The sequence below is a fragment of the Leopardus geoffroyi genome, chromosome A2 (assembly GCF_018350155.1).
Source record: "Leopardus geoffroyi isolate Oge1 chromosome A2, O.geoffroyi_Oge1_pat1.0, whole genome shotgun sequence".
NCBI lineage: Eukaryota > Metazoa > Chordata > Mammalia > Carnivora > Felidae > Leopardus > Leopardus geoffroyi.
In genome coordinates this window covers 162,933,687-162,955,343 of record NC_059331.1, presented here as the reverse complement: position 1 = coordinate 162,955,343, position 21,657 = coordinate 162,933,687, and the positions used below count along the sequence as shown (strand labels likewise).

The window sequence follows — 21,657 nt, the reverse complement described above, 5'->3', positions numbered from 1 at the left end:
TGTGGATCCTGAGAAACTTAACAGAAACCATGGGGGAGGTGAAGAAAAAAAAAAAAAAAGAGGTTAGAGTGGGAGAGAGCCAAAGCATAAGAGACCCTTAAAAACTGAGAACAAACTGAGGGTTGATGGAGGGTGGGAGGGAGGGGAGGGTAGGTGATGGGTATTGAAGAGGGCATCTTTTGGGATGAGCACTGGGTGTTGTATGGAAACCAACTTGACAATAAATTTCATATATTAAAATAATAAATAAAATAAAATAAATAAAATAAAATTTAATCAACTAATCTTTGACAAGGAATCCAAAAGTACTCAATGGGAAAAGGATAGTCTCTTCAATAAACGATATTGGGACATTGTATATCCACATGCAAAAGAATGAAACTGGACTTAAGAGTCCATTATTAGAGTCTATTATTAGAAAATTAGCTCAAAGTGAATTAAAGATGTAAGTTTAAGACCTGAAATGGTAAAACTACCAGAAGAAAATTCAGGGAAAATACTTCTTGAGATTGGTCTTGGCAATAATTTTTTTGCACAGACAACAAAAGCAAATATTGGCAAGAGGGATAACCTTAAAGTAAAAAGCTTCTGCACAGCAAGAGAAACAATTAACAAACTGAAAAAGCAATGTACAGAATGGGAGACGATATTTGCAAATGATATATCTGATAAGGAGTTAATATCTAAAATATATAAGGAACCCATGCAATGCAATAGCAGAAGAAGAAGAAGAAGAAGAAGAAGAAGAAGAAGAAGAAGAAGAACTGATTATTAAAACATGGGCAAACCACCTAAACAGATACTTTTCCAAAGAAGACATACAAATGGGCAGCAAAAACCATGAAAAGGTGCTCAGCAGCATTCAGCATCAAGGAAATGCAAATCGAAACCACAACAGGAGAGAGGTATGCCTAGGTGGTCCAGTAGGTTAAGCATCAGACTTCAGCTCAGGTCATGATCTCAGGTTCATGAGTTTGAGCCCCACGTTGGGCTCGGTGCTGACAGCAAGAAGCCTGCTTGGGATTCTCTCTCCCTCTCTCTCTGCCCCTACCCCACTCATGCTCCCTTGCTCTCTCTCGCTCACTCTCTCTCTCTCTCTCAAAATAAATAAAGAAATAAACTTAAAAAAAAAAAGAAATAACAAATGTTGGTGAGAATGTGAAGAAAAGGAACCCTGTACTGTTGGTTGGAATGTAAATTGGTGAAGCCACTCTGGAAAACAGTGTAGAAGTTCCTCAAGGAATTAAAAATAGGGGTGCCTGGCTGGCTCAGTTGGTGGGGTGTGTGACTCTTAATCTCGGTGTTGTGAGCTCAAGCCCCATGCTGGGTGTAGAGATTACTTAAGAATAAAATCTTGAAGAAGAAGAAGAAGAAGAAGGAGGAGGAGGAGGAGGAGGAGGAGGAGGAGGAGGAGAAGGAGAAAGAAAAGAAGAAGAAGAAGAAGAAGAAGAAGAAGAAGAAGAAGAAGAAGAAGAAGAAGGAATTAAAAAAATAGAATCACCATATGATTCATCAATCCCACATCTGGGTGTATATCCAAAGAAAATGAAATCAAGATCTTGATGGATACCTGCACCCCCATGTTCATTAAGCATTATTCATAATAGCCAAGATATGGACGCAGTCTAAGTGTCCATCAATAGATGAATGGATAGGGGCACCTGGGTGGCTCAGTCGGTTAAGCATCCGACTTCAGGTCAGGTCATGATCTCGTGGTTCATGAATTCGAGCCCCGCATAGGGCTCTATGCTGACAGCTCAGAGCCTGAAGCCTGCTTCAGATTATCGCTCTCTCTCTCTCTCTCTCTGCCCCTCCCGTGCTTGCTCTCTGTCTTTCTCTGTCTCTGTCTCTCTCTCACACAAAAATAATAAACATTAAAAAAAATTAAAAGAAAAAAAAAGAACAGAAGAGGAGAGGAAGGAAGGGGAGGAGAGGGGAGGAAACTTCCATTCTGCTCCAAAGACAGCAGTTAGCTGGCAGCCTCCAACTATGACACTTTCAGGACCCACTTCCGCTTTGAGCCAAAGCCATGCCCTTCCCAGCCAGTCCCTAGCCAAAGGCTGCCAGTGCCCAATGCAGGATATCATCACTATGGGTCAGTTTTTGCCCTAGAACCCACTATTCAGATGTGCAGCTCTCCCTACCCAAGCAGCGCCTCCCCCATTTCCTCCTGCATGTGTCAGACCTGCATCACAGTGTGGAAGCTCTCTCAGACCAATTCTGCTTCCTCTTTATTTTTTTGAAAGGGTTTTAAGTTTATTTCTTTATTTTGAGAGAGACAGAGACAGAGCGAGCAGGGGAGGGGCAGAGAGAGGGAAAGAGAGAGAGAATCCCAGAAGCAGGGCTTGAACTCAGGAAACCACGAGGTCATGACCTGAGCCAAAAAACAAGAGTCAAACGCTTAACCATCTGAATAACCGAGGCAGCCCTCTGCTGCCTCTTTAGTTGTTAACAGCCTTGGCATCACCCCTGTGCCCCGTAAGCCTCTGGCACTCCTAATTCTCAGCACGTGCCTCTCGGAGGAACCCACATGGCAGTACTGTCGCATGTCTCAAGCGTGGTCCTAAAGGAAAGTGGAGACGGATGTTAGGTCTTGCCTGGGAGAAGATGCCACATTGCTTAGCCCACCCATCCCCCACCTCATGCAGCTCCAATGTCACCTGCTCAACCTAGGGTGGCACACTGGGGTTTGTGCCTGCCTTCAAACAGAAGAGACGCTCTGGGAAGAGGCACATAATGCCTTCTAGGCTTTATTCCTTCCATGCTCTTGGTTCTAATTTATTTGTCCTTGCTCTAGTGAAATGCCCAGAGTGGAAGATTCCTGAGCTGGCAGAGGCCTCGTGAAATGGCTGTCACCCACTCTAAGGTCCTCATGCACGCAAGATGCAAAAACCTCACCAGAGTCAAGGTGTCTAAACATCTGCATAGCCTCTTCATGGAGGCATGGTCTGCCCCGGAGTCAGAAAAATAGAAATCAGGAGGACGTGAATTTATAATATAATTCATCTTTATTATTTCACTCAATTGAATATACTTATACATACATTTTCCAGAATGTGTCATTTTCAGGGTTATGCAGAGTACAACAGTATTGATGGTGACGGTCCATGCTCTGATAAGTGGGTTAATCTTGAAGGCAACTGATAACTTTCCAAAAATAAAAGCATATGGATGATGTAGATCCTGTCCTCAAAGCATATATAAAACAGTTAATACTGACAGCATCTGACTACACCTACCTGGAAGAAAACCCCATGATTCTCATCTCAAATATTGCCCGCACAGGCACCCCTCAACATAACCTGCTCAAATGTCAGGGAACACCACCATCCTGGAATGGAGAAGCAACTTTAAGTGTGGAGGCCACATTCCACACCAGCCTCAGACTGCCTACCCTCAGACTTCCTGACGTGAGACACAAGCCCCTAGTGTGTTCGAGACTATTATTTGAATCCTCTGAGCTTTACCCTAATTCCTAACCCATAGGGATCCAAAAAAGAGAGAGAGAGAAAAGTGCAAAGGAATTTTCAACTTGTCTGGAGGCAATCTAGAATTCTACATAGAATTTTGGAACTTTGCAATGTTGTCTCATGTTGGCAGTTTTACCACATTTTGGATTTTTGTTCTACTCTCTTTCACTGTGATGGTTAGCAATAAAATCTTTGGAAACCTCACAGACTCATGATCATTTCCTAAGGAACAATAAAGAAGAGTAGACTGGGGCCCACTTTCCATTCAGGCTTGGAATGAAGACAGCACTAAAGAATATCCACCCCAGGAAGAAAAGAATGTGCTGGCCCCGAGTTCTGCCCAATGGCGACAAGGCAGCTCAGGAGACCAGCATGCTTGACAAGCAGCCCTGGGCACCCAGAGGCCCACGGGATCCAGCTTGTCCACTCTGCCACACCAGGAGTTGGCTGGACACTGCTCATTACTCTACCCTCATGTGTCTGGATCCCCTGGTTCATGGGTATTTGTCTGTATTCTGACCCCGGGCTGGCCTTGGTCACCGTGTCTGTCCTGACTCCACTCTATGTCCATAGGTGAGGTGATTCTTGTGATTTAATTCTGACCCTCAATGGCCACTCAATCTCAGGAGCCTCTTTCAAGATTTCCCCACCTAATTTCTCCTTTCTCCTTTCTAATCCCCTGCCCCAGCCTGACAATTTATTCACCTAATAAGAGCTGAAGCATTTCAAGGTGGCCAGCATGTGCCTTTCAAGCCCTCTAAGACATGGACCCTCCTCCCCTCCCACCAGCCCTACCTCACACCCATCCCCAACTGAGGGTGTCTCTAACTTAAAGACACCCCACGTGCATCAGTTACCGATGATACTATATCTTTTTAAATTTTTCAGTAAGCCTTTGGGCTTGTCCTTTTCCTGGTTATTTCTAATGATTTTGTTGACATTCTCCCATTCATGGGGGTAACCATGCCCTCTGTGGCTCTTTATCAGATTGACGGCCATTGTCAAAAGAAGACTTGCCTGGTTTTCCCTGGCTTGGCCAGTTTCTTTGTTATTAAAAGCACACACTCGCTCCTCACACCTCTTAGTTATGTTCTTAAGAGCTTTGTTATCTGTCTCCTGGAGGTAAACTTTGAAGTCCCCCCCTTCTAGGTCTTCCTTCCGAGTGAACAGCACAATCGTGTACTTCAAAACGTCCTCCCCAAAGATGGTCTCTAGATTCTTCACTGCCTTTTTGTCCTCCTCAGTAAAGCGTCCCAGCTGGAACACCAGGACCAGAACTATGTTCCCTCCCTCACAGCAGGACAAACAGTGTTTGACCTCCTCCTCCAGCCCAGATGGACACCTCTCAGTGCTGGCCGACAGGCAGAGCAAGGGACTGTCCACAACCACAACCCTCCACCCTTTCCACATCCTCCTGCTGCTCTGGCTCTTCCTGGTGATCAGCTGTGCTCGGAGCTGGTCGAGGAAGTCACGCCTCCCAAGAATGGTGTTCCCCGTGGCGCTCTTCCCGGTGCCACTGCCCCCCACGAGGACAATGCTCAGCGTGTCTGTCAAAAGGAAAGCAGGAAAGATTCATGACCATGGGCAGATAGATCTGTGTGCGACTTTCAAAGTGATGCCAGACATCACAGCAGATGATGCTCAGAGAGCACTGTGGCCACCCCCTCACCCGGCAGCTCCATCCCCAAGTATGGGGGTGGGGGGCGGCTTCTTCCAGCCAAGCACCCTGTGAACCCACAAGCATGACTTGGACCACCGTCTCTGCCCGGTGCTCACCCATGACATGGCCACTGTCCTTATCTCTGAACTTGCTCCCTCTTTCTGGTACCTTCTCTGACTCCTGTGGGTGCTACTGGCTATATGACCCATCACCTACTCAGATACATCCGAGCTATACATCTCATCTCTTGGGCTTCTGTTCCTGCTGCAACTATGGCTTCCTGTTGCCAACCTAGTGCTGTAACTGCAGCAAAATCTCCTCGATGTATTTGAAAATTTATGCCATAGAACTAACTTTTCATGAAAAAGCAACTACATATATTATCAACAGATTACTAGTTCCTTCATTCGGATCATGCTACAATTCACATCTCATTAAAACCACATTAAACTGAACTGTGTCTTTCTTTCATCAAGGAGTCAAAAAGTACCTAGAGGTTATAACAGTGAACACGCCCTCCCCTGTTCTGTGGGGCGATGATGGAGAACAGATGTCCCTCTAGATGGAATGACAGATGTACAGAGCCCTTGCAGAGTGTGCTAGTGGGGACTCCTTGTGACTCTGAACTTGTCCTGTGGTCTTTCTCTTCCACGCTGCCTTTTTCCACAGTTGTCCTCAATTATGCATCATTGGCCAAGTTACCAATATCCACCCAGAAACAAAGAGTGAGGGAAGCCTACCCTGTGCTGTTCCCCCAGGGGAAATTATTGAACTGCTCGTCCTGAACCCACAATCTCATAGTTATGCATAAAGGATGAAAAAGAGATTAATCCTTCCACATTCCCACATTTGTCACAGGCTTCAGTCCCTGCTCCCATACCCTCGGAAGGTGGCTCCCAAGAACCTCCATGATCTCCCACTTCATGTAGAGGCACGAACCCTCCATTTCCATCATTGTTCCAGATTGCTAGTGTGCCCTCTGCGATGTCTTCCAGCTTTCTGCCAGCCATCCAAACTCTGCCCATTTTCTAAAGCCCATTTCAAACTGGGCTTTCTCCACACAGCCTCTCCTGACATTCCCACATATCTATGCTACTTCAGGAGGCTCCCCAGCACCTGGGGCTCCATGGCAAATATGAAAGGGCTCTTTTGAGTCTGTGTTCTTCCCAGGTGAGGACATTTGCCATGGGACAGAATGGGATGACTCACACTGGCCTGGAAGAATCTCAGTTCAGGGCAATAGAGCATGTAGCACAGAGTGCATGGGGACTTCTGCTAAAGAAGCAGGTAGTGTGGCTGGACTGAGAAACCCATCTAGCTGGGGCACCTGGGTGGTTCAATCTTTTGAGCATCTGACTTCAGCTCAGGTAATGCTCTTGTGGTTCATGGGTTCAAGCCCCACATCAGACTCTGCTGTCAGCATGGAGCCCACTTTAGATCTTCTCTCTCCTTCTCTCTCCCTCCCTCAAAAATAAATTATTAAGCTTAAAAAAAAGAGGGGTGCCTAGGTGGCTCACTTGATTAAGCATCCAACTCTTGATTTCAGCTTAAGTCATGATCTCAGGATTTGTGGGTTCAAGTCCTGCATCAGACTCTGCACTGACAGTGTGGAGCCTGCTCGGGATTCTCAACTCCCTCCCTCTCTCTCTCTCTCTCTCTCTCTCTCTCTCTGCCCCTCCCATGCTTGCTCTCTCTCTCTCTCTCTCTCAAAATAAATAAATAAACTTTAAAAAAAAAAAAAGAACCAAGAAGTTAAGAGAGGGAAAGAGAGAGAGATGGAGTGGGCTTAAGAGAAAGAGAAGAGCAAACCAATGGTTCAGAACTATCTCATCACCAGCGCTGAGTCCTGAGCCCCAAACCACAGATACACTGTGGGGGAAACGGGAGATTAGAAAAAGCTCAACTCCTTCCCTTAAGTCCTTCACCATCCCCTTGAAGAGATGGGATAAGGATCAGGAAGGAAAAATTAAAGAGTTCGAGGTGTGGACAGTGTGCGGGGGGAAGGCTCATTACCTTAGGAACATTTGAGAAAGGAAAGAGAAAGAGAAAAGCTCGTCAAGAGCCTGGACCTGTCCTTTTTAGCTTCTCTCTGCCCTTCAGAAAATAGAAAGCTCTTGCACATGTCACATCTAGCTGTCAAAAGCATATATAAAATGTGTTTTACACAATATGTACCTTCCTGGCTGATGACGCATGGCTTGGCCCTGTTCTGCAGCACCAGGTCCACGATCTTTTGTAGGAGCTCGTCCACCTGGCACTGCTCCTCTGCCCCCGTCAGTCTGTAGTTGAAGGCGCTGTACCGGTCTTTGCATTTCTTAATGAGCTGGTAGAGAGCTTCATTATTGCTTTTCAAGAACATCTCTAGATCCTGGTCCCCTAGATCTTCCTTCCTGGTGAGGAGGACAATCATGTACTCAATGAATTTCTCTCCAAAAATGCTTCGGATGGTGTCCAGCACAGCCTCATCCATCTTGGTGAAAGAGCCCAGCGGGGTCACCAGCAGGAAGGCATGGAGGCCTTGAGGGGCATGTCTCTGAAGCTCAGTTTTAATGTCCTTTGAAGATGCAATGTCCGGAGTATCAATGACCCAAATTTTCCTCCCTCTCCAGATTCTGCTCACAGACGCAAACATCTGGGTTACCGACTTTTCACTGAATTTGGTCTCAAAGACTCCCTTCCCCAGAAGGCTGTTCCCGGCGGCACTTTTTCCGGCTCCACGCTTCCCCACAAGCAGGATCTTCAGTTCCAACAACTCAGGGCTCGGTTCACATCCTGTGGCCTGCAGCTGCTTCTCCCCTGGCCCTGTGGGACAAAAGGTCAGATTCAGAGTCTCTTCTTGAGGCCGAATATGGAGATGTGGACAGGTTTTATGATTTCTCCTCCTTGCCAGTTTTTACAGAGAATGGCAGTAATGCTCTGAACAGCAGGACGATAGTCCCGGGTCAGAAGTCACTCACCCATTCAAGTAAAAACCACAAAGGCGGCCACGAATAAATTAGGAGATGTGTAAAAAGCTCAAGACCTCCCAGAAACATGAAAATCAGTTAAACTTGGCCTTTACAGGTCTTCGTCCTTAGATTTCCTTTCATTTGCTACCAAAGTCCATGAAGTCCATGGGCTGAGGCAGGACAAGGGAGAATCTGAGTTTAAAATGCCCCTTGGTGGTATATTCATAAAGTGTTAGACTACTCAGCAACCAAAAACAAAAACAAAACAAAACAAAAAAGAATGAATAAATGAACTATTGATATACAACACGCATGGATCTTCTAAACATGCTAAATGAAAGAAGCCGGACACGAAACCACATGCTATCTGATTCCACTATATGAAGTTCAAGAACAGACAAAATTAATCTATGGGGATAGAAATCTGGGTTGCAGTTCCCTTTGGGGAGAGGCAGCAGGAACTTAGGTAAGGTGACGGAAATGCTCAAGATCTTTATCTAGAGGATGGTCACTATGGGTAGATACGTAAAGTCACTGAGCTCTACACTTAAGATCTGTGCATTTCACTCTACGTTCATTATGCCTCAATACATGACTGTAGAAACTTGTACCACAAAACCGTTTCTGCACACGCGCCCTGTCCCCATCACTTCTCCTTGATCCAAGGTCAACACCAGACCTCCATGCTGAGCAAAGGGCAGAGTCAGCAATACAGAGAATATTCAGAGTTTGAGGCATCCTGGGCGCTAAGGGTATGGATTGTCACTTGGTGTCAGAGCCGCCAAGTCTGGGAGGTGGAATGAACGCGGCATTGAAAGAAAGCCACTGAAATGCTAGTGACACAACGTCCTCGTTATGTTGCCTTGGGAAAGCTCCTACTTTCTTCCAAATCACCTCATACAAGGCTACATCATATAAAAGGTCACTTCCAACTTTTTGAGCCACCCCGTGGTTACCCGTGGTGTGCTATTTCCTCACCACCACGAGGCAAAATTTGGGGCCATAACAGGTAAGTTCCTTCAGGTCTTGACAGAAGGGCATCCGGAGAATTTTAAATCCCTACTTCTGCCTAAGCTCACATCTTTCTGGCTAAGTTTACTCATCTGTCAATGAGACTAATGATAATACCACCCTCTTCCTAGGGCTGTCATGAGGAATACACTTTAGGGTTGTTAAGAATATATGGTTGTTCTGAGAATTATATTTATACGCTAGGAGGATTGAATTATTTCTATATATTTTTCCAGCACATAATGTCAACTGCAATTATTATCATTATTAAAATTGAAATAATAATAAAAGAATAATTATTTTATTTAATAAATAAAATGCTATAAACATTCTAGTTAATAAAAATTATTATTATTATTATTATTATTATTATTATTATTTTATTGTTATTATTTGGGGGAGTTCTATGGGGACAGAGATCTCACCTACCTTATTCATTGCTGAATATTCTGTGCTTGCACAGAGCTGGCCCAGAAATAACGTGAGAGTCCATCAATAAAGGGATAGTTGGGGGCGCCTGGGTGGCTCAGTCAGTTAAGCTTACAACTTCAGCTCAGGTCATGATCTCACAGTTCATGAGTTCGAGCCCCACATCGGGCTCTGTGCTGATGGTGCAGAGACTGCTTGGGATTCTCTTTCCCTCTCTCTGCCCCTTCTGTGCTCTCTTACTCTCTCTCTCTCTCTCTCTCTCTCTCTCTCTTTCTCTCTCTCTCTCTCTCTCTCTCTCTCAAAATAAATAAGTAAACTTAAAAAAAATTTTTTAAGCCTGATTTAAAAAAAAATAATAAAAAAAAAAGGAAGGAAAGAAGGAAGGGAGGAAGGAAGGCGTGTACGCCCTTACCATGAACAAAACTGCATCTACTAAACAGAGTGAGGTAGATCTATATGTATCGATTTGTGCAGTGTGCAGGATGAATCATTAACGGCAATCATTACATGGATACTGAACTCCATTACAGAATCCTATAACTTAGTGCTCCCCAAGAAGGTAATTTCTGCTTTCCCAGTAGGAGTCAACATTGTATAGTCTTGGATCCAGGGCCAGGAAGACAAGGCTGAGTCACAAAAAAAGCCACAAAAGACAAGCCCACCTCCACAACATTTCAGAGAAAGCCAGGGACACCCACTCCATGTCCACCACCTTTGCTGCTGCCATACCTACTCCCAAGTGTTAGGAGTTTCCTGGGGGACAGGTTGCGGACACCAACCTGAGCAAGGTCCCCAGAGCGCATCTTTGTTTCTAATTATCTATTTTTTCCACTTCATTTTGATGCATAATGCATTCAAAAGAATATAGATATGAGCTTAACTTTTTTTTAATTTTTAAGTTTTTATTTATTTATTCATTTTGAGAGAGCACGAGCAGGGTTGGGGAACACAGAGAGAGGAAGAATCCCAAGCAGGATCCACACTATCACCACAGAGCCAGATGCAGGGCTCAAACTCACAAGCTGTGAGATCATGATCTGAGTCGAAATAAAGAGCTGGATGCCCAATCAACCACCCAGGCACCCCTGAGCTTAACATTTTTAAGGATCATCTTACCATGTGGATTGTCCCCCTTCTGAGATGTGGCTTCATTCACATGATCCTAGAAAATAAAGGGGGAAATGATGCTCAGAGACCCAAAATCTCATCTTTTCACAAAGCAAAGAAATGGAGACACAAGTATATAATTCAGAGTAATTTGATGATTGGGATGTGGTCAAATTCAGGCCGTGGTCCTATTCCTTGTTGGCTTCTGTAGACCCATCCATAATGACAGTCGATCCTGAAACCCCATTGTTGCCACCACAACAGGCTTCCCAGAAATATGAAGATGGGTCTTGTTCTCACTCAGGTGAGTCCCACAAATGCCATCTAACCAAGGTATTTGTCCTGAAGCTCTAACTTTCCTTCTCCCCAGTCCCCAGTGGTAATAGCAATCCCTTCCAAAGTCTTCCAGAGTTTTTTCTGTTCCTGGAGAAAATCCAGAGGCTTAAAGACAGCTTCTGGATTCCCCAGAAGAAGAAACTAGCCCAGTGATGTTTGTGATGTGCATCTGAGGGACCAGGGGAAGGGAGGAGATTAGGAGTCACGCTCCCCACACATCTCCGGTGCCTTCTCCCTGCACCACACCCCCGGTACAGAGATGATCCTTCTTCTGACGTGAGAGCCAGGAAAATTTGGAACCTTCTCCATCCAGGTGGGCAAATGGAGACAACAGAGGATGGAAGGCCAAACACACAGTTGGTATTCCCTTCCCCTGCCTGGCCAAGCCATACAGTCGCACCCCAAACTTAAATTGTCATGAAATCAAAAGAGAAGGTGAAAACAACGATACACAATGTGGATGAATCTGCTATTCTTAGAAACTCCCAATACTTTATTTTAACCTTATCTTTGTTAAATTTCCATGCTAGCCAAGGAAATTTTCCCTCTGCTTTCTTACTTGGCCTTACCCCAAACCATTGATACCTTCCACCATCTCCCTCCCTGGGTCTTCTCCACTCAGCTCTGATTATCACACTTCTTTCTTCTTACCTGGCACAACTCAAGGTCTTTCATGTTCTTTAAATGGAAAACATTTTTACAATGCAAATGTGTATGATCTAAAAATTAGTAATGTTTTTAATGTTTATTTATTCTTGAGAGAGACAGAGCACAAGCAGGGGAGGGGCAGAGAGAGAGGGAGACACAGAATCCTATGCAGGCTCCAGGCTCCGAGCTGTGAGCACAGAGCATGACGCGGGGCTCGGACCCACAATCCATGAGATCATGACGTGAGCCAACTAACCCACTCAGATGCCCCTAAAAATTACTAATTTTTAAATTCCCAATCCACTACCAAAGGAACAATAGCTAATTCACATACATCCTTCTATGTTTTTCTAAGTTTATACAAACACACACAAGCATATATGAACACATCGGGAGAACTTGGCTAGGTTTCAATCTGCTTAATACTATGTCCTGTACATTTGTACAAATCAGTACATATCGATCAACCCAATTTTTCTAGAAGATGCTATTTACTCCACAGCATGGATATGGAAAATTCCATACTAATGTAACGATTCCTGTATTTTTTTAAAGATTTTATTTTAAGTAATCTCTACACCCAACATGGGGCTTGAACTTAACAATCTCGAGATGAGGAGTCATATGCTGTACTGACCGAGCCAAATGATTCCTTTATTGATAGATCATAAGCTTATTTCTGGATTTACTATTTGAAAAGATGCAATGATAAATATCCTTATATATACATCTTTATATGTGCAAATGTTTTCCTTTCTTGGTAACAGGGTCCTAAAAGTGGGAATCTTGCTCAGTCTCTGGGTTGTTAAAGTCCTTAATGTCTCCATAACTTACGTGAAACTTATACACGTCCATGATAATAACAGTAATAATAATGGCAACTATGGAGCGCCTGGGTGACTCAGTCAGTTGGGCGTCTGACTTAGGCTCAGGTCATAATCTCATGGTTCATGGGTTTGAGGCCCATGTCGGGCTCTGTGCTGACAACTTCAGGTTCTGTCTCCATCTCTCTCTGCCTCTTCCCTGTTTGTGCTCTCTCTCTCTCAAGAATAAACACTAAAAAATTAAATAATAGTAATAATGGCAGCTAATAATTACTGAATGCTTGCATTTCAAGTACTTGCAAATAACTTTGTCAGCATTTCATTAAACCCTGAGATACATAGTATTTTCCCTTTTTACACAAGACAGAAAAATAAGATACTGTGGTCAACAAAAAGGATAGGAGTTCCGTCCCTCAGGGAGTCTGTGGGGAGGCACCCATTGAAAGCACATACACAGCAACCACTTGACTGGCTGATGGCCATGAGGAGGAGAAGCGCCCTGAGGGAAGGGGGGCTGTAGGAGCTCACCCCAGGGGCCCACAGGGAAGACTCTCTGAGCAAAGGAGCTCTAGCAGAGGCAGACCTGGAACGGGGTGGGATGGGAGAGGGGAAGTGTCCAGGTGGAGAAAATTCCAAGTTCAAAGCTCTAGAGCACACATGAGTATAAGTCAAGGACCCCACAGGGAAGGCCGGTGGGACCAACACATAAAGAGCAAGTTAGAGGGTGAGGGGCCAGCTCAGGTCAGGGATTCCAAACTTGATCTGAAGATCAATGTACAGTCACTGCAGAATTTTACACAACAGGGGGTTGTGTTCTGGGTACACTGTGGACAGTTCATTCTGTGCCCCTTATCCTCTCTGCTCACATCCCTGTTCCATACAGCCTTCAGGGGAGAGACAGAGGCTATAAAGGAGAGAGAGAGGGAGGTCAGGGCCAGGAGATAAGAGAGTGACAAGTTCTCCTGAGCCTCAGGGTCCTCGTCGTACATTGAGTAGGTGTGAAGATTTGATCAGTCTGGGGGTCTGGGACTTAGCAGGTGCTCAGTAAATATTGCCTTCCTTCTCATTTCCATCCTGTTTGGGTTTAACACTCACCAGTTCTCAGAAGATTCACTCTGACCAAAACTGCCCCCACGTTGGATTTTTGCTTTGCTTTACATCCATGGACACTTGCATTTAAAGACTCCTCTGTACCAACATTCACTTACTTACACTGAATCAGGAACTGCTTCGTGTCTTATGCATGAGTCACTCAAACAGAAGCGTGAGGTCCTCGAAAACAAAACCCTGGATTTTTGTATCTTCCTTCATTACAAATATATTTTCCACTCAAGTCTAGAAATTAAATAAAATACCACTCTGGCTGTCGTGTAGAAAATAGATTGACGGGTAAGGCACAAGAACGAATGAGGGGAAGGTTGTTTGTAAAACAGTACAGGCAAGAACGGAGGCTGGCTTGGAGCAGAGGGGGGGGCAGTGGAGATGGAGAGAAATGCATGGATTCCAGGCACACCAATCACACAAGACCTAAGGACTTCTCAAATATCAGCTGCCAGCTAGTAGTAGCAAAGCCGACCTCTGGGTTTAGGTTCAAGGAGCATCAGGAGCATCACCACCATTTACCCAGTTGAGAGAAAACTGAAGTCTCATACATCTCAGAGGGAAAACCAAAAGTGTAACCTTGTGAAGCCTGAGATCCCGTAGGAGAGCCAAGTGGAGACATCAGACGGCAACTGGATAAGGGAGCAGGATTCAGAGGAGAGGCCTGGACAGGAGTGACAAATCTGGAAACCATTAGCGATCAACGGAGCTCAAAGCTGGAGGGCAGAGAATTGAGGAAAGCCTAGAACCACACCCTGAAGATCTCAACTTTTAGAGGCCATGTGAAGAGAACTCAACAATCTCCAGAGGAGCCAGAAAGAGTAGGAGGAAAAAAACCAAAAAGAGTATAGCTGTATTGAAGCCAAGGGAAGAAAGGGTCTATTTGTGTGTCCAATACTGTGAGGGAAAAACTTAAGTAAGGACTTAACTGTATCCATTAATTTGCCAATAAATTTCAAAGTCCAAAGGGTAATCCTCAAAGCAACCTACCATCTGGTGCCTCATCTTTCCAGATCATAGAAAAACACCTCCTAAACAAAGCCTAGGTTCCACCACACAATGTGACAGGTCACTTATCCGTGCTTCTCTTCAACCCACTAGCTCTCACCACAAAGATCCTTGAGGACCTTCAGCATTTCTTACCAGGAATCCACTGCCTTCATTTCTGAGATTCACGATATATGGTCCTCCGTTTTCATCCACCAAACGCTGGACCATGCAGAGGAGCTCTCTCACCTGGACATCCCGCTCATCCTCACTTGCCTTGTTGTTAAAAGCGCAGTATCGGCCTCCACAGTTTTCAACCAACTCCCTAAGGGAGTTCTCAGCTTCAATGCAATCTTTCAGTGAGTCATTCTCCAAATCATCCTTCCGAGTGAAGACAATAATGATGTGTCTCCTGGAGTTAGCTCCAAACACCTCCTGGATCCCCTTGACTGTCTCTATGTCCTCGACCTTATAAAAGCTGATGGGGATTACCAGAAGCAGGACGTGGAGGCTGGGAGCAGAGAGCTCGAAGCAGTGTTCAATGTTATGTTGCTTGTCTTTGGCACAAGACTTTGAGGAGAAAAGGTCAGGGGTGTCAATGACCACAACCCTTCTCTCTTTTGTGAACCCACTCTCTCTCTGGCATGTTTTAGTCACCATCTGGTCACTGAATTTGGACACGAATGCAGCTTTGCCCAGAATAGTGTTTCCTGTGGCACTTTTTCCTGCACCACTTTTGCCTAAGAGGAGAAGCCTTAGTTCCGGCATGGAGCACTCTGGCTCCAGTTTCCTCTCCTGACACAGGCTCTGGTTGGTTCTGCTGGGACAAAAAGCAACACATCAGTGTTCAACCCATGCAAGAGTGGATAGAGGAGCAGCAAGAAAAATGCCTTCTTTTTTGTTTTTCCCAAAGGATGTGGCCTGCTAAAGTCAACTCAGACTAGATTGGGATAAGAAATCCTGTTTCCCACAATCTTCTCTGTGCTCTTGTCTCTGAAATAAATCCACACTGGTAAGATGCCCAGCACCATAGGGGCACCTGAGTAGCTCGATCGGTTGTGTCCAACGCTTGATCTCAGCTCAGGTCATGATCTCACGGTTTGTGGGATCGAGCCCCACATGGGGTTCTGCGAGGACAGCACAGAGCCTGCTTGGGATTCTCTTCTCTCTCTCTCTCTCTCTCTCTCTCTCTCTGCCCCTCCCTTGCTCGCTTGCTCTTGTTCTCTCTCTCTCAAAATAAATAAACACTTAAAAAAAAGACATTCAACACTGTTGACTGACTAAACCAACAACCCCCTTCTCTGTATTCATCACCCATTGTACATGCTGGGGGAAACTGTGATAGACAGAATAATGCCCCCCCACCAGATGTCCATGTGCTAATCCCTGGAATCTGTGATTGTGTTATTTTACATGGCAAAAGGGACGTTGCCAATGTGATTAAGGCTCTTGAGACGGAGAGATAAGAGGAGCCTAGAGGATCATCCAGGTGGATCCAATATAATCACACTAAAAGAGGTCCTTCCAAGAGGAAGATAGGAAAGTCAGAGTAAGAAAAAGGAGGTGTGAGGACAAAAGCAGAGGTCAGAGAGTGAGAAAGATTTGAAAATGATACACGATTGGTTTTAAAAATGGAATAAGGAGCCACCAGCCAAAGGCAATGCAGGCAGCTTCTAGAAGCTGGGAAAGGCAAGGAAATGGCTTCTGCCACACGGCCTCCTCCAGAAGAATCCTGCCCAACACTAATTTTAGGACTTCTGACCTCCAGACTGTAAAATAATAGCTTGGTGGGTTTTTAGCAACTAACTTTGTGGCAATTTGTTACAGCAGCAACAGGAAATTAATACGTTCTCTCTCCCAGCTTCCTTTCGACCAGGGGTGGCCATGTGACCCAGTTCAACCTGATGACAGTTGAGGGAATATTTGCCTGGGCCTTTTAGGAATGTTATTGTTTTCTTGATGATAGAGGCAGACTCAAGTAGAGAGCTCCTGTTCTCACCTCCTCCCCCTTCTTCTTTTTATTTTTTCTTTTTATTTTTTTTTTTAAGTTTTTTAAAGCTTATCTATTTGTGAGAAAGACAGAGCATGAATGGGGGAGGGGCAGAGACAGAGACACTGAATCTCAAATAGGGTCCAGGCTCTGAGCTGTCAGCAGAGCTTGAACTCGGGAACAGTGAAATCATGACCTGAGCTGAAGTCGGACTGATGCTTAACCAACTGAGCCGCCCAGACGCCCCTCCTCCCCCTTCTTCTTATTTGACATTTAAATGTGACATCTGGAATGGCAGCAGATATCATGAGGCAATGAGGTAACAAATAAGAGAACAAATGTTGCTGAAAGACCCCAGAGCAGAAAGATAAAAGGATCCCCGATGACATCACTGGGCTACCAAAACATCCTTGAGATTGCCCTTTTGCTAAGTAAACAGCTGATATTCTAATGATTTAAGCTGCTGCTACTCAGAGTGTGGTTCACAAACAAGCGATATTGCCAATAACTGAGATCATGTTAGAAATACATCTCAGCCCCACGCCAGACTTGCTGAATGAGAATTCTTCATTTGACAAGTTCCAGGTGATTCTCATGAGCATTCAAGTTTGAGAAGCACTGGTGTTAAGCCACCATTGGTTAAAGATTAGCATTCCTAACTGAATCAGAAACCACTGGAAGAGCCAAGTTTCCCAGCACTATTTCTTTTTTTTTTTCATGTTTATTCATTTTTGAGCTAGAGAGACAGAGAACATAAGTGGGTGAGGGGCAGAGAGAGAGAGAGAGAGGGAGACACAGAACTTGAAGCAGGCTCCAGGCTCTGAGCTGTCAGCACAGAGCCCGATGCAGGGCTCAAACCCACGAACTGCAAGATCATGCCCTGAACCGAAGTCGGACGCTCAGCCAACTGAGTCACCCAGGCGCCCCTCCCAGAACTGTTTCTTGAACAGTCTATCCTTTTCCAAATGATTCTGTCAGATACCAGGGGCCCATGTTTCCATGAGTCTTTCCCTAGGTTGTCTGTTTTGTCCACTGGACACTCAATCTATTCTTGAACCAGAAAGCCTTAATTACTAAAACCAAGATGACTTAATGTTATTCTACTAAAAATATAACTCTAAAATGAGGCTTCATTATGTAATGGAGCAGGTTCCAACACCTTGCTATTGTTCAAAACTGTCACGGTATTCTTGGCTTTTTAATCCCCTGTAGAACTTTGAAAATCAGTTGTCATTGTCTTCAGGAAACCCTGTTGAAATCTAGAGTGTTGTTGCATTGAATTTGTAGCTTAGTTTTATTTTTTTATTAAGTATTTATTTATTTTGAGAGAAAGACAGAGAGAGAGCACATGCACAAATCACAAGGGGGCAGAGACAGAGGAGAGAGAGAATCCCAACATGGGACTCGATCTCACAGACTGCGAGATCATGACCTGAGCTGAGGTCAAGAGTCGGAGGCCCAACCGACGGAGCTACCCAGGCGTCCCTGCAGCTTAGTTTTAGAAGAATGGATATCCGCATAGAGTTGTTCTCCCCACTCCTTTTTTTAGTCGGTTTTAAATATGTTCTAATTTCAATCATTTCTTTTTGATCCATAAATTAAGAGAAGTAATTACAAAATTTAAAAATGAGCGGCACCTGGATGGCTCATTTGGTTGAGTGTCCGACTTTGGCTCAGGTCATGATCTCACAGTTCGATCCCCACTTAGCTGAAGTGTCAGCTGGGGTCAAGCCTTTCATGGTTTTTCCAGACTGAACTGATCATCAACTCTTCTCTGGACTTCTGCAATAACAGAATCACTGATTCCCCCTGCTTCTACCCTTCTAGAGGCTATGGTCTGTAGACAGTCAGCGTGCTCCTGCACAAACAGGAGACAGATAATGTCATTCATGAGTCCAAAGTCCCCCCGTGGCTTCCCCCTGACTTGAAATAACAAGCAAAGCCTTTACAGTGGTCGACAAGACCCTACCCATCTGGACTCTAGCTGTCTCTCTGATCTCATCTCCCACCCCTCTCCACCTTGTTTTGTCTCCTGTAGTCACATGGACCTCCCTGCTGTTCCCCAAATGTGCAACCTTGGGCCTTGGTGCTGGTCGTTCACCTGAGCTAGAACACTCTTCCCCCGGACTCGTGCAAGGCACGTTCACCTCCTTTAGATCTTTACCGCATTGGCCCTGTGGGACAGATGGCCTTCTTCAGTCATCCTACATTTAACAGCAATCCGCCCTACTGCATCCCAACAGCATTCTGCGTCCCCCACATGCCTGTTCTGTATGCCCCCAGCAACCACTGCAACCACCTTTCACATTGTGCATTTACTTGCTTATTGCTTTCTTTTGTCTCCCCATGGCTAAGAGGTAAGTCCCATGAGAAGGAGGACCTGCTTTATCTTGTTCACCATCGCATCTATGACCCAGAGAAGGCATTCGATAAGCACCAGCTGATAGTATTTACTTCATCTAACTTTGAAATTCTCTCTACCACCCTTGGTATGAATCTCTAAGAGCAGAGACCATGCCTGTCTTGTCCTGTGTCCCTAGTCGCTGATATTGTGCCTGGCGTATAGTATAGGCTTAATAAGTGGTGTTAAATGAATGATCATGGGGTAGAGGGGTGAGGAAAGGAAGAAAAACAGTTTTTAGAAATGAAGAGAATGACTGAAGTGATGCCACTTTGAATTAAAAAAAAGAGAAGTAACTTCACACTGTATCCCAAGCCAATGAAGTGATATTTTTTGGTACATTAATTTTTTAAAAAAAGAAAAAAAAAAGACACTAGTGGGCAAATAGCTGAAGGAAGCAGAGATCTCCAGCAGGTCTGAAGAAGAAAGGAATTGATTTCCCAAGTAAGCTCCACTGCTCACATGATTACCCATCATAGTGTGTGTAAATTAATGAGCCTTTGCTAAACTGTGTGTTATATTAAATCAGGGACCCACCCAACCTACGCCCTCCCCTTGCGAACTTTTCTCTGGAGCAGAGGGGGTGCCTAGGTGGCTCAGTGGTTGAGCCGCTGACTTTGGCTCAGGTCATGATCTCAAGGTTCATGGGTTGGACCCCCATGTGGGGCTTTCACTGACAGCGCTAAGCCTGCTTCGGATTCTGTCTCCATCTCTCTCTCTCTCTCTCTGCCCCTCCCCTGCTTGTTCGTTCTCTCTCTCTCTCAAAAAAAATATTTAAAAAAAAAAAAAAGAAAAAAAAAAATTCGGACAAAAGGTAACCAAAACTCCCCCTCCCTCACTCTTTCCTTTACCCACACTCCCCTCTGACCATCTCCCAGCCCCTCTGGAGACCCCAGCAGGGCAAGGAGAGAGAGAAAACGAGAGCTTTCACTCCAGAACTATAGTGACACTCTCCAGCAACCTGTACTTGTTCTCGGGGTATAGCTCGAGGGCGATGTGGGTTCAGCCGTCCAAGCAAAGCTCCCAATGGTCTGGGGAATCTGCCCTGCACCCGGGAAGTTCAAGCCCACAGAAAGAGATGGCCAGAGAAGCTTCCAGAGCCTAGCCTGGGGAGGACGCACTCCCAGCCCCGCAGGTCAGGCAGTCATCAGGAGGACAGAAAAGCATTCAACGGTGACAGCCCAGGGGGCTCAAATGTAGGCAAAATCATAAGTCTTGTTTGGGGCAACCACCGGCCACCCCGAGGGCTCAGTTAAGGGGACCCGACAGCGCACGGGGTGGGGAACAAAAGCGAGCGTGGACGGGGCGGATCCGTGGCTACCAGCCTCCTCCCCCAGCCCTGCCATCGACCCCTCGCCGCCGAGCCCTCCTCGGGGAAGGCGAGGAGCCCGCCTCCCTCCCCCCTCCCCCCTCCCCCACTCCGCCCCTCCCCGCGGCCCGCCCGGCCTCGGGCCCCCAGCCCCCCGTCCCGCGCGGATGCGCAGGCACCTCGGCTCCGGCTCCGGGCGCGTCGTGGGCTCCATGGCTCCGGAAAGTGGCCGAGAGTCCCGCAGCAGCCGGCGCAGGGCGGGAGGAGGGCCGCGCGGAGAGAAAGCAGGGGCGGGCCCTCAGAGGCGGTGAGGGTGGAGGGGAGAGTTGGGGCTGGTGCCAGGTCGCGGGGTGCAGACGAGGGACAGGCACGCCTCCCCCCCCCCCCGGCCGCCCCCTCCTGGGGACACGAAGGGCAGGACTCGAGAGCGAAAGCTGGGCCTGGGGCTGCGGCACCCCCGAGGGTTCCCCCGGAGAGGGTCATAGTGCGGGGTGCTCCCGTCCCTGGGACCGAAGTCGTGGAGCCTGAAGAGGCTGAACCTGGCCGGTGCGGGGACGGCGCCCAGTAGGTGGTGCTTCTCCGGCTGGTGTCCGCCACCCTGGGCACCTGAGACCCCTTCCCGAGACTGAGGAAACCGAGAAGATGCCGGTTTCCTTCTCCCACCCCCACCCTCTAGCAACTCCTCACACCCCTCCTGGGGGACCCTCCAACCCGACCTGGGGAACGCGCTGCTTGCCAGGCTAAAGGGTTCCTTCTTAGAGCCCGGCTAACATTGAAATGCTGGAACTTCTATGCTTTCCAGCAGCTTATAAACGAAACCCTTTTTGTGCGTGATGATAGTATCCGGAAGCTTCCTACTACAGGAGCCGGACTCTGAGAAAGACTATTATTTTATTATGGTTTTTATTTTATTTTATTTTTTTAATGCCTTTTCAGTTTTGAGAGAGAGACAGAGCGTGAGCAGGGGAAGGGCAGAGAGAGAGAGAGGGAGACACAGAAGCAGGCTCCAGGCTCCCAGCTGTCAGCACAGAGGCTAGAACCCATGAAGTGAGGGGTCTAGAACCCATGAACTGAGAGATCATGACCTGAGCGGAGGTCTGAGCTTAACCAGTTGAGCCACCCAGGTGCCCTGATTATGGATTTTTAAAAAAACAACAACACACCAACATCACAGAATTTTACCATCTTAGCCATTTTTTTTAAGTTTATTTATTTTTGAGAGGGAGAGAGAGAGAATTCCAAGCAGGCTGTGCACTATCAGTGGGGTTTGAACTCCAGGATCCCGGGATCAAACTCACGAACTGTGAGATTAGGACCTGAGCAGAAATCAAGAGTCCTAGGCTCTACTGAGCCACCCAGGCACCTCCCCATCTTAGCCATTTTTAAGTGCACAGTGCAGGAGCATTAAGTACCTTCCTTGTGCAAGAGCTGGAGAA

General features: G+C 46.2%; 1 protein-coding gene across 2 annotated transcripts; it reads right to left on the bottom strand.

Moving 5' to 3' along the window:
* Positions 1-2,989: 2,989 nt before the first annotated feature.
* GIMAP8 (GTPase, IMAP family member 8) lies at positions 2,990-20,533 on the bottom strand. 2 transcript variants are annotated; one of them, XM_045496120.1, is made up of 5 exons: positions 20,401-20,533; positions 14,678-15,338; positions 10,635-10,680; positions 7,306-7,932; positions 2,990-5,017 (listed from the first exon to the last, which is right to left on the bottom strand). In XM_045496120.1, the coding sequence occupies exons 1-5, from the start codon at positions 20,433-20,435 to the stop codon at positions 4,320-4,322; spliced, it is 2,067 nt and encodes a 688-aa protein (XP_045352076.1). In that variant the 5' UTR covers positions 20,436-20,533; the 3' UTR covers positions 2,990-4,319. The 2 variants fall into 2 exon arrangements, with proteins under 2 accessions (XP_045352076.1, XP_045352075.1); XM_045496119.1 differs by having other exon boundaries at positions 14,678-15,341; positions 20,401-20,513.
* Between the last annotated feature and the right edge of the window lie 1,124 nt (positions 20,534-21,657).

What these genes read in the sequence shown, in the direction of transcription:
- GIMAP8 (XM_045496119.1), bottom strand. Translation starts at nt 20,435, where the DNA reads ATGGAGCCCACGACGCGCCCGGAGCCGGAGCCGAG. An exon ending in CGCCCGGAGCCGGAGCCGAG is followed by an intron (nt 15,342 to 20,400) that starts GTGCCTGCGCAT and finishes TTTTTGTCCCAG; the next exon opens with CAGAACCAACCAGAGCCTGT. An exon ending in GAAGGGGGACAATCCACATG is followed by an intron (nt 7,933 to 10,634) that starts GTAAGATGATCC and finishes TTTGTCCCACAG; the next exon opens with GGCCAGGGGAGAAGCAGCTG.